Raw genomic sequence first — 13060 nt, forward strand, 5'->3', positions numbered from 1 at the left:
CCTGAAGTTGTGTCAGGGAAGGTCTGGGTCGGATATCAGAAAAACCAGAGGGCGACTGGGCACTGGAACAGGCTCCCCAAGGCTGTGGTCACAGCTCCAAGCCTGACAGAGCTCAAGAAGTGTTTGGACAATGCTCTCAGACCTGGTGTGACTCTTGGCTTGTCCGGTGCAGGACCACGAGCTGGACTCTGATGATCGATCCATCCTTGTGGGGCCCTTCGAACTCGGCATATTCAGTGACTCCGCGGCTTCCCGCACCGCTTCAGAGACACACGCCCGGCCCCGAGCCAGCAGGGTGGTCTCCTCTCAGCGACCCCACCGCCGCCCCGCCCTGCCTTCCCCTCCCCTCGGCAGCCGCTCCGGAGCGGGGGCGGGGCCGAGCCCCCTCGCCGCGGCCCTCAGCCCCCGCCGTCACGTGGCCGCCGTGTCACGCCGCCCTCCCGCCCCATCCCGCCCCCGAGTGTCCCGGGGCGCTCGGCGCCGCCGCTCCGCCCTTCGGCAGCGCCGCGGATCGCTCGGTGCGCGGCTCCCGGCACAGCCGCGCCGGCGTAGCGGGACGCGGGCGCTCCATGAGGTGAGGGCGCGGCGCGGGTGGCGGGCGCGGCTCCGTGCGCGCTCGGCGGCGGGCGCCGTGAATGGGGCTTTGTGTGCAGCGCCCACCTGCTCCCGCCTCCGCCGCCCGGCGCGGGGGGCTCCGGGCGCTGCCCCGGTGGAGCCCGGGCGGCGAAACCTCTGAGGGGCGCAGCGGGAGGGAACTTCTCCCTTCTCCTCGCCGGGTGCTGCCGGAGCGCCCCGTTTGCCCGGAGTGGGGGAGCGGGGAGCAGCGGGGAGACGCAGCCCGTGAGTCGCTGCCGCTTGACTGTTTATTTTCATTTAGTCTATAGTTTATGGGTTTTTTTGCTGTGTTTTGTTTTGTTTTGTTCTCAAGATGCGTGGCGGGCAGTGACAGCTGCCCGCGGGGGTGAGGGACGGCGCCGCCGGTTCGCTGCCCCGCACCCTGCCCGCCCGCAGAGGGGGCTCCGCGGGTCCCTCGGCCCCGAGCGGAGCCGCCCGAGCCGCCCTTGGTCGGGGGTCCCTGGTAGAGAGCGTCCGGCTGAGCCCCGGCAGCGGCTCTGCCGGTCCCGGGGCACCCTGATGGGGATGGACTCCTCCCCCGGGGAGACCCTCAGAGTCTTCCCTCCGACCAGAAGGGTGGCCCCGGCTGTGCCGGTGCTCTCCCCGGGCGTTTGGAGGGAGCCCGTGGACGGCAGGGTCCTGCCGGGCTCCGCCGGTCCCCTCGCCCCGCTGCCGGCCGCGGATCCCCGGACCCCGCGAGCGCGCAGGGGGCTGCGCCTTCCTATGGCAGCGCAGGCGTAAAAGATCCAGATTTTCTGTTGCTGTTAAAAAAAAGAGATTAAGTAGTCTGCTTTAGGAATAGCATCGAGTTTAATCGGGAACCTGTGCTTCTAACTTCTCACAGGGCATGCGGAAGATTTATCTTCCTCTTGCACAGCGTTTGGCGGCACAAGCCTTCTTCAGTCTGCTGTTGCCACTTGTGACATTCTTAACTTTCCCCTTGTGAAAAGAGTACGCTTTAACAGCGTTGCAGGATCTCTAACGAATTCTCCCGTTTTCTTCTATAAGTATGAATGTGCTTACTCCAGCACTGATACAAAACACTTAGTCTGCTGCTACTTGTGTAGAAGCTGAAGTCTCTTTTTTCGTTTTTCTTTCCTTCTCCTCTACCCTAGCAGGATGTAGATTAGCTGTGTCATTAAAAAAAAAATAGATCAAATGCCAAAAATTACACATACATCATGTTAGAAAGGTTTTCTGGTGTCCAGGATTAAGTAGGAGTAACTAGATTTAGTAAATATCTGTCAATGACCTGCTTGGCTCTTGTCGCAGGACACTTACGGAGAGCTGTCAATGAAATTGTATTTACTAATAGATGAATTGCATAACAGCCGTATGAAACCAGAGTGAAAGAGCATTTTGAGTAGAACAGCACATCATATGAGCTCAGGGTTCCCTTGATTTGAAGCCAAGTTCAGTGCCAGTAAGTCACTGTGCAGTAGCAGACACCCATCCTTCCAGTCTAAAAATATTGGCCCTCTGCTGTTCTTTCCCCCTTCCAAGAGTGCATCTGCTAGCAAAGCAATAAAATGCTACCTCCTCCCCTCTATTTCCCTGAAACAAGGGATAGATGGATAACATCAAGTGAAGAAGAGACTAGATGGGAGGCTGCTCATCTCATGAAGTGATGTAAGCATTTGATCACTTGCTTGCCTCATATCTTCCTTTTTTTTTCTTTCTGTATGTTCAGTTTTCCTTCTCCCCCTCTCTGATGACTTCGTGCCTTTTTTGAGGGAGAAGCTGTGATTGGAGAAACATGAAAGCTGGTTCTTTTGTAAGATGTTGGTAATTTCTAAATCCTGCTGCAACAATACCCTAATCACATTCCTTTTGGGAGCTGATTGTGGTCTAGTTCTTTTTGCACAAGGATAGTGCTTGAAATAAATATAGAGAAAAAACCCAAGGGAAACTAGAACAAATTCAAAGCTTTAGTGCCTTGCTTAATAGCAGACATAGTAGAGCATTAAAAATTCCAGGGTAGAAGCACAGCAATCCATAGCATCTTCTGGAGTTATAGATTTGAGCAGCTGGCTTCTGCTGTGTGTGTACCTCTTGCATGTCTGAGAAGCCTTCCCGCTTGCCAGCATTTTTTGGGGCTGCTAAGTGCCTGTGGATGCATGCAGGTGATAGCTCTGTGTTTGAGGTAGCTTGGGCTTTACTTTCAGAGTTGTCAATCCTGGCTGCTCCTTGTATTTAGAGTCATCTGATCATGGGCTTTTAGGTTCAGGGGAAGTAATGCAAACAAGTATAATTCTGGTAATACGTTAAAGCAGAGCTTGTCACTGTCCAGCTGCCAGAGACATGCCAGTCTGCTGAGCTCTGGGAGCAGCTGAAGCTCTCCCTGGCACTTTGGACTAGCTGACAGTCCAGGTACTTGCCAAGGACTAGAGGAGTGGAAGCACACAGCAGTAAAAGAATGCATCCTTCCCTTGTGTTGAGGTCCTGAACAAGATGGCCAGTAACACTTGGAGGTGATGGTGATGGTCTGTGTGCTGAACTTGGGGTAGTCACATCTTAGGGGGAGCCTCACAGTTCATGAATTTTCCTGGGAAGTTTTAGGTCTTGATAAGTCCTTCTTCTGCAGGAAGAACTTGCATTTTAGATGAATGCTGTAGTAACTTATGTACATTTTCTAAAGCTGTCATAGTCTTCTTTTGGTTTTCTGCCTGGAAGCCATTGCCAGTACTGAAAATACTGTAAAACGAGATGAGTCTTATTTTTTTTTCCTCCTCCCACATGAATCTGTTGGTAGAGGAGAGAGAAAGCCAAATTTATTCAGTCATTACAACACGAAAAGAATTTGTGAGCTGGTCTGCCTGTGACTCTGTAACTTCAAGGAGGTGAGCATGTTCCATTTCTTTTCTCATAACTTTTGAGAGGCAGGGAGCTACTGTTAGTTCTTGCAGATGTCTGACTTCCCAAAGGCACTTTGGAACACCCTGAATTATCTCTTCAGAGTTTTCATTCTTGAGTACTTCTGAGGACTTTGTTTACAACTACTTGCCTGAGACACCAGCATGTTAACTCTGAGGGATATGTGAAGATTCCTAAGTCTGTGAAGGCTGGGAGAAATATCTTAAACACTGTATCTTCTTCTTCAATATTTATACAGCACCTAGTGCTGCTGGTATTGAATATGAATTTCAAAAACCTGAATATAATCAGAAAAAAAATCACTTCATTATCATTAAGATCACAAAATGGCTGAGATTTGAAGGAACTTCTGGTGATCATCTAATCCAACCCTCCTGCCAAAGCAGCTTCAGCCAGAGCAGGTTGCACAAGATCATGATCAGGAAGGTTTTAAATATTTCCAGAAAAGGAGATTCCACAACCTCTCAGGGCAGCCTGTTCCAGTGCTGTCACCCTCAAAATAAAAAAAAGTTCTTCCTCATATCCAGATGGAATTTCATGTGTTTCTCTTTATGCTTGTTGCCCCTTGTCCAGTCACCAGGCATGCCTGAAAAGTGTCTGACCCCATTCTCCTGACATACATCTTTAAAATATTTGTAAGCATTGATAAGATCCCCTCTCAACCGTCTCTCCTCCAGTCCCAACAAACTGAGCTTTCTCAGCCTATCCTCGTGAGAGAGATGCTCCAGTTCCCTAACCACGTGTGTCTGTCCACTGGACCCTCTGCAGAAGTTCCTTGCCTTTCTTGAGCTGGGGAGCCTGGAGTTGGACACAGCACTCCAGATATGGCATCAGCAGAGCAGAAGAACCTCCTTCAGTGTGCTGTCCACACTATTCCCAAAGCACTCCAAAATACAATTGGAATTCTTGGCCACAAGGACGTACTGCTGGCTCACTTTTAACTTGTCCACCAGGACTCCAGGTCCTTCTGGACAGAGCTGGATTTCAGCAGGCTAACCCCTAATGTGTGCTGGTCCCTGAGCTGCAGCACCCCACACTTGCTTTTATTAACTTTGTGAGGTTCCTCTCTGCCCAGCTTTCTAGCCTGTCCATCTCACTGAATGGCAGCATAGATACCACTCCACAAATATCATTTACCAAATGTAGGTGTTAATCTTGCTGAGATCCTGCTAGTTTATAGCACTGAGAGTCTTCCAGAATTGAAAAGATCTGGATTTTTAGTGCTTTTTATTGAAGACTGGAAACCATGAAAATGTAAATTTTTGAATAATATTAAAAAAAGATGCTCAGTTTTCATCAGCTGAAGTATTTACCCAAGGACTTTGTAGCTGAAAAGGGGAGCTGTCTTATCTGCACAGTCTCTGAAAGTATTTCTACATTAAAGCAGGTTCCAGTAGGGTACCCTTCCAAGGTGTTTATGAGAATGGGGCTTGTCAAGTGTCTTAGGTAAATTGCTTTGATAATCTTGTCTTTCTAATTTCACCCCTAATAGGTGACTGCTCTACCTTAGGATGTTTCAGAATATTAATCCATAAAGTCATGGATATATCTCTTCATAGATTTAATGTTGCAACTGTACAGTTGGTTGTGTTTGGTGATTCTGAAGTTGAATGGTTGATAACGAATACTAGGAAGGAAGTATAAACAAATACTAGCTGTTGTCATCCATGTAAGTTTCTCATTTAAGAACTGACATTTCAGAAGTGGGACTCTAAGGCATTTTTCTCTATTGGTTATTGTACCTAGATTCTTTATTTCCAATCTCATCCAGTTGAGCTGAATATTGAATGTAAAAAAGTCTTCAGGACTGCACCATATCTTATGTATGATCAAACTAAAGAAGATGGTCTCAAAATTAAGGGCTGTGCAAGGGTGTATGCATGCATTTCTTTTAGAGACAGGAAAATTGGAGGCAGAGAAGGAGCATCAGTATGTCCCAGTTCATGCAACAAGTCTTGTCTCTTGTTGTGCCTGGATGTTGATAGACACTTCTAGACAAAAGAACGGGAGTGGCACTGGAATAAAATAATGTGTAAGGAGTGAACAACAAATTGCCTGGACTTAAGTTAGAATTTTGCCCAGAGTCCTGTCTAATATGCCAAGTAAACAAACCAGGGCAATGTCACATTTTGATTTTTCTCTAACCTGCTCCTGTTCGTTGTGTTTAATGCCTTGTTGGTGCTAGCTTTCTTCTGGCTGTCTAGAGCTGCGTTTGAATACACTGTTTAAACAAACTGCATGGATCCCCAGACTGACCATCTTACCTGGGTTTTTATTGTCTGTATGACATCCTCAGAGGCTGGTACTGCTTCAGCTGAATCCATTAAAAGAAAATTCAACATTTGCAAATTCTGAATATCAAAGGAAGTGTAAGAATAAAGAGTTGGTACAAAGTGTCCTGGAGAGAGGAGCAATAGCTGTAGATTTGTTAGTGTTGCATCATCTATGGCGCTCTAACTTCTGGACTCAGATGCTTAAATTTGTACAGTTCAGCACATCCTTGCCAGTGATTTGTGAGCAGATAGAGGGAATGCTCTAGGTTACCCAAGGCTCTTGCTGTCTCTGATGTTGGATTCTGTTTAGAGTGGGATTAACTGTATATAAATCACTCCCACTCTTGTGTAGTGCTTGGGCTTCTCAGTGCATTTTTCAGTGCATTTTCGTTAGTAAGTAATAGTAGATTAACCAAGCCAAGAATTATTTGTCTTTATAGGTAACACTGAGTTTATAAAATTCTGTCTCATTTAACTTTTCCTATGATAGCAGGGTGGGTTACTCAAGATGGAAAAACTGAGTTGTGCTGATAAAGAGCAGGGAAATGTTCCTGTAGCTTTTGGTCGCATCATACATGCTTCTCTGATTTGGCCTGAGAAATGGAAGAATATGCTCAGCTGGATGGAAATAGGAAGTAGTCAGGGGAGGTGGACTGTTGGGTGGATTATTGTTTTTTAGGACAGAGTGGGCTTGTTGCATTTATGTGGGAGCAGCCAAAGAGGCTGAGCAATGGCTAATGCCTCCAGGCAGTACTGTGACTTTGGCCATGTTAAAGAGCAGCTTGGGTTGGAGCCCATTCTTGGTGTTGTGTAGGTCAGGGAAGCTGAGGGACGTGAAGCTGGATACTGAAGGTGGTCAGCAGAAGGGATGCATTAGTGTTGATGCCTCTGGCTGCTTTGCAGTGCTGGCTGCTGCTAGGCTGTGCTTCTGGGTCAGAGCTGGGCTTGTGGTTTAGAAAGTGATCATCCAGAGGGTGAATATGCTTCTGGGGCCCCTTATTTTCCCTGTGAGAGTAGGTGTAGTCACACAAAGGAGGATGTAAGTGTGTAGCAGCAGGAGAACTCTTCCACAGTCCAGACTCTCTTTTCATTTCCCCCACACCTCCACGTGTGTTGCCAGATCTTGCCTAGAGTCTGTAAATGTTTCCTGTAACCTTTCAAGTTTTTTGGAGTGTTTTTGGGAGGGGAAGGGGAAATTAGTTGAAACATTAGTCATGCTTTACTGTGAAAGAGCTCTGTGTGAGATGGAGGCTTCTCAGGGTGTTCTGAAAGAGGTATAAGATTTTTGAGACCTAAATTAATTGAATTCAGCACTTATCAGTGAGGAGTGACTCATTAGCATGAACACTGTGCATAATATAAGGTTTTACTGTAAACTTCCAGTCTTGCTTAGGGAAACTAAGTCTTTTCCTTGTTGCATCACTGGATTTTGGCCCCCTCAAGGAGTTAATTGTAACATTGTTTGAAAGGCCTTGCTCTGATTTTAATGCAATTTAATGAAAGGGGAAAAAAATGTCAGTATTGTTGTTTACTGTGGTTTGCACAAATCTCACTATAAATCAGCGGGGAAGATTATCCTAATCTGTTTCCTACGTTTAAACCTAAGTATTGTATTGTGTATTAAAACACAGATGCAATGAAGTTATTGAGGCCAAAGATTGCCACCACTTCAATGTCTCTTGTTCTAGCTAGATAGGTTTACCACCTACCTAAAGATGTTTTTTGTGGCTTGTATTCCTGAGGGCTGTTTCTTGACATTAAGGTAAAGGAAGATGAGATAGAGGACTAGATATTTAATTTTGAAGCTAATGGTTAAAAGCACGTGACCAGCATTAGCTGTCGAGAATCCCTGGAGTTAAGCACTTTTCTGCTGCTAACTTGCTGCAGCTATGAAATGACAGCCCTCAGTATTTATTACCACATTCATTCTGAAAGCAGAGAAATGCCACTATTAGTAGAGATTGCTTCTTGTAAATACCTGTGATTCATTGCAGAAATATTGTTTTGAAGTGTCTTGATGCTCCCTGATGAATTTCTGGTAGTCACTTCCTATCTTGTAAAACAGGAGAGTAATTTTAGTGGCGCTTCCTTTATCCCCCCTCTGGCAAATGAACAGTTGTCATAAAGCTCCACCGAATCAGAATGCTGACCTCCTTTTGCATCAATTCCAATAATTGCACCCTTTGAGAGGGGACTTTCTCCTTTAAACAGCGACAAGAAAAGGCAGCCCTCACCACTTCATGAATTTTTATCTCTACAGTTGAAGGATTATGGGCATTATGATGCACAAACTGTAATCTTAATGTCTCTGTTTAACTACATTGCATGGAAAAAATACAGATGTGAAAAGCACACTAAGCTTGGGAATGCTGTTTTTGTGTGCTTGAGCATGCTTTTTTAAATTATGCTGAGGATTGGAGTTTCACATTCAGCGTACAAAATGTGCTTTTCCTTTCTCACAGGCGGGAGAGTAATGTATTAGGTGTGCTTGCAAAACTTGTTCATTAGACTCTCCTACAGTTTCCTCAGAGAAGAGAGTCCAGCTTTGCAGCTGCTCTGTGTACCTAACAAGGAGTTTTCATCTCTCCCACAGCCTTGTAGTTGAGCACTTTGTCTTCCTTGGGAGCTATAATAAATCTTTTGTCCATAGGAGCCAAAAATGCTGAGGGAGTGGGAAGGGGAAAGACAGCCTACAGCAGACAATTCTTTGGCAATCTGTATGTGAGGAAAGATTTCTTGTTTTCAATTCCCTGTGCACGGGATTTATTTATACTTCATTAACCAGTCCAATTAAGCAGTTTACTTTTTCTAGTCAAAGTATATTTGAGTTACAAAATATGAAGTCCTGTTAAGTTTTGGGTTTTGAGGGATATTGTATAATGTTTCACATCTTTAAAGTTTCTTTACATTGTTTTTTTTTTTTTTTTTTAATAAAATTTGGGGGTTGTTTGGTTTGGTTTGATTTGGGTTTTTTTTGCTGGTGTGGTATGTAAAGAAAGCCAAGTGTGTGATGGAATTTGTCTTGTCTGTACCCTAGCATTTGCAGTCCTCATCATCCTTGATGTTACTAGATGGTAATTTAGGAGATTATTGGGCTCTTGCTGAGGTTCAGGCTCCTTTCCAGGGCAGGTTATAACAGCTATAATTTAAAAACTTTCTCAAAAGTTTGGGTAGGTGTAGCAGAAACAAAGTGGTTTGCTTCTCTCAGAGCAGTCTGAAATAATTTCTTCTTTTTAATTGTTCAGGTTTTTTGGTTGGTTTTTTTTTTTGGTTTTATTTTTTGGGGTTTTTTTTGGGTTTTTTGTTTGGTTTTGGTTTTGGTTTTTTTTACTATTTTACAAATGCTCCTTTCCACCCAGGCAAAAGCTAAGAAATTTTCACCTAGGTCAGGCAGTGAAAAGGTTCTGCAAAATCTATTTTCCTTTTTTATTTTTGCCTGCTAAAGAATTAAACAAAATGCCACAAACCCATTCTCCTTGTGATTAAAAGCAAGAATTTTGGATGAAAGCCCTTGTTCATATACCTGGACGCAGTCAGGGATCTGACATGGCTTGAAAATGACTGCTTAATTAGACTTACAGTAATTTAATTCAATTTAATGTTTTTTAAACAACTTAGCCCATCCAGATTACCTACTGCTACCTACTGGAAAGGTGTAGCCTGTGGGAAATGTGTTTGTGTGTATTTAATGTATGGAATTTTTTGTTTGTTTGGGTTTTTTTTTGTTTAAGAAATGTACTTGAGTTTTGAGTTTGTCTTAAATTGCTGTCAGATAAATATGGGGTTGAACTAAATAACATGTTTACTTAGCACTGATTGCTATTCCTGAATGGTAGTTAGGGCTGTATTTTGTGGAAGCATTCATATGCATATATATTCTACTAACAGTGCTGTGTAGTTGGATTTTTAAAACTCATGATAGAGTCATCATGTAGAACATAGCAACTTGCCTTTAATAATGAGATGTACTTTTATGAAACAGCTGAATCTCACTTTGGTTATCAAACTGTAATCTACTGTTTCTGAAGAGTGATGTGAAACACAGTGACCCTGCATGACCTATTTGAATTTATACTTCAGTCCCTATTTCAGTTATTTATTTATCTGACTAGACTTGTAAAACTTTTTCTACTTTTTTTTCTAGGGTGGAGAGAGGAAGTTTATACAGCTGAACATCCTTAACTTTAAACTATTCCTTCAGAAAAAATGTGTATAGCAGCTAAAACTTGTAGATGAAAGCAACTATTTCAGTAAGCGTACTGTAAAACTAGAAATGTGGAACATTTTTATCTAGGTGCATTTGCCAATCCAGATGTTGCTCTCTCATTACGATTTTCTGCTGTGTTGTAGGACGAAGCACATTGCTGCTTTAATGTGCTTTCACCATTATGTTGGATTGGCCACGTGTGGTAGCATTGAAGCTTTCTGTAGGAAACTTTGCTCTAGACACCCACTTTCCTCTGTGAGAGTTTGCAGCTTGTCTGTTGGTTAGTTGTGTATGTTTGTTCAACTGCTGCTTTCCTTCATGTGGAAGGGAGGAAGGGGGAACACGACTGTGATAATGCACTGCCAAGTTTCAAGCAGCTATGGCTCTTAAAAACCCACATACAGTTCCTCCCCTTATGGGGAAGAATCCAAAACAATTCTTCCAGCAATAACCTCTGTCCTGCTCAGGCGATTCTGTCTGCTGTGTTGTGTTGAGCTATCCTAGTATGTGTCCTGCAAGGTTGAAGTACAATTTAGAGTTTGGTTAGTGGTTGTACTTGTGCATAGAATAATGGTGCTACTTCTGCTACCCAGTGCAGACCCATGGTGGTAGGATGGTGGCGTTTTAATGAATGACTTTGCATGCTTAATTATGATTTTGCATAATCCATTATTACAAATGGCTGTCCTGGTGATAATATTAAAATAGACAGTGGTCAGAGGAATCAGCTCATGTATGAACGTGTTGCTGATCTAATTATGTGGAGATGTAGTTAATATAAGGTGATATATACCTTAGGTTTTGGTGAACATTTGTTCTGTTGTTCAGTGGTCAGATTTAGGCTTACTTCTAAGTTTAGAGAAACAGTTAGAAAGGTTCCCTTAAGTGGCTGTTAATCTTTTTTAGAGCTTGAGGGCTAAATCCCCAAAGACTGATATGGGTATGCAAATTCAATTGTGACTTGCCTGCCAGTGAACTGAATGGTATCAAGTTGAAATCTTACTTTCTTTCTCTTTTGTTTAGATATTGAAGAAGAATAAAAAGCTCCTCCAAGGTTTGGAAGGTTGAATGTGATCAGCATGAAGAGCTTAAAAGCAAAGTTCAGGAAGAGTGATGTAAGTACTTCTGCTATGTTTGACTGCTGGTTTTCATGCTGGAAACAAGTTCTTCACTCCCACCTTGATAAGCTTGTAGGTTAATGAATTACAGAGAAGAAAGCACAAAGGCAACAGCTGAGTACAGTATGGAGTAGGCTGTTTCTATTTGTAGAGACATTATCTGTTATGCAAATTAACAGTATTTTACTACCTTGGTCCCCATAGCTGAATCATACATGTCTGTGAGGTCTGCAGAGCTTCTGTTAGATTGTGCTGGTGCCCAGATTGGAACTTTGTTCCAGGTTTAGCATTAAGCCTCATATGGACTTTGCTACCCAATCATATTTCTGTCTAAGCCTAATACCGTTCTTATCAGTGTGGTGTTTGAGCACTTAACATAATGTCTCCCCAGTCTGTGGCAGTGTTTCTTTGTCAGCAAGAATACAGGAACCAGCTGAGCAATTAGGGCAGCTGTGGTTTATCAGTTCTAGTGTGACAGGAGGGGTGGATATGAGGCTTGAGCAGTGGGGAAGGAAGACATAAATGTGGAGGTTCTCAGGAGAATCTCCAGAACAGCATTTAGAGAGACATTAGGCTGCACATAATCTTGCTTGTTGTAGAAGTATTGATGGATACCCAAACTTTGATGTGTATAGTAAGCAATATTCCCTTGGAGCAGTGGGACTGCTGTAGTATAGTCCTGTTCTTGTCCTGTTACTCATCCCAGGTTTTTGTGTCTCTAGTTAGAAGTCTGTGAAATAGGTGAGTTGGTGTTTAATTGACTTTCCAGATATCATGTGGAATTTGTAACAAATCTTCGTGATCTGTGGAGAATGTAGTGTTTCATTCTTCATCCTATTTTTTGTGCCCTTTTGAAAGATGTGATGTATTGTTTGCCATTGCCAGATTTGCATGGAGTCCTGGGGCAGCCATGTTGGATGAAGATGCTTAGGTGTGAAAATGGAGTGTCTTAAGAAGTTTTGATGTTCAGGAGTAAAGTTACACAGTGCACTCAGTGGGTATTTTGATGTGAAGATGGTCTCACAGCACACCATTAGAATAATGTGTCTTTAGCCAGCCTGTAGTGCACATCAGTAGCAGAAGAAGGTAGAGTTACTGTTGTGGTGTGACCTGCAGATGTGCTGGCTACTGCTCAGAAAGAATTTTGAGATGTGGGTTAGCATTTGGTGCAGCTGCTGAATTGGTGTCCTTGCAGCAGCACTGGTGGATGCTTCCCTCCTTCAGTTTAGCAAGAGTTATTTCTTAAAAGACTGCCTTTATAAGCAAGCTAAATATGTAAACCAACCTTTGCTTTCTAGAATATCTAGAATATTCCAGAAATATTCTAATTTTGGGTGGAGAGGAAACACTTTTCACTACTTAGGCAGTATTTGATTTTGCTGGTCACTATATTGAATCAGCCAGTGGCACAGTGTCTTGTGCCACTTCACAACAGATAAAAATAATATCAGAAGTCTCTGGTGTCCCATCTCACTGAACTTGTCTTTCAGTTTAGAGCTAGAGTTCTGTGGTCAGACTTTGTTGCTCCTGTTGCAATGAGCAGCAGCAATTGCTATTTTGAGTTCACCCACACCACTAAAACTTTTAATAGGCATCTGCTGGGTAATGAGAGCGGTCTGCTGGCTAATACATGAACACACTTGGAAGTTAGGTGTGCCCCTATGTTAGGATGACTTCATCCACACTTTTATGCTGCTTGGCTGGGCTGCTGCTCTAGAGCGAAGGCTAAGTGACACGTGTGATGTAACCAGACCTTGCTGTAGGAGTTCAGCCACTGTCATAAATTGCACTGGTTCACTTACTCCTCATTTATCTAGCCCTGATAACTTGTGTACGCCTCTCCCCAAAATCAAGGGCAGTCTGAACATAATTGCTGTTTTGATACTACTGCTGTCTACTGGCTGGAGACAAGGTTGACCGCAAAGGATTTTTCAGATACCTAAAATTTAGATATGCATCTCTAAGAGCACAAC

The 13060-nt window shown here is 43.7% G+C and overlaps 1 protein-coding gene across 3 annotated transcripts in view; it reads left to right on the forward strand.

Moving 5' to 3' along the window:
* The first annotated feature begins 423 nt into the window (after window positions 1-423).
* RAI14 (retinoic acid induced 14) overlaps window positions 424-13060 on the forward strand; it is an 84743-nt gene continuing 72106 nt past the window's right edge. For 2 of the 3 annotated variants that reach the window (XM_038123564.1, XM_038123566.1), the window contains exons 1-2: window positions 424-574; window positions 10993-11084. In XM_038123564.1, coding sequence (XP_037979492.1) covers window positions 11049-11084 — 36 coding nt within the window. In that variant the 5' untranslated portion in view covers window positions 424-574; window positions 10993-11048. Of the gene's footprint in view, window positions 575-10992; window positions 11085-13060 lie in introns of those variants that run through there. The other variant, XM_038123565.1, reaches the window with a different exon arrangement.

Source organism: Motacilla alba, chromosome Z, assembly GCF_015832195.1.
Source record: "Motacilla alba alba isolate MOTALB_02 chromosome Z, Motacilla_alba_V1.0_pri, whole genome shotgun sequence".
NCBI classification, from domain to species: Eukaryota; Metazoa; Chordata; class Aves; order Passeriformes; family Motacillidae; genus Motacilla; species Motacilla alba.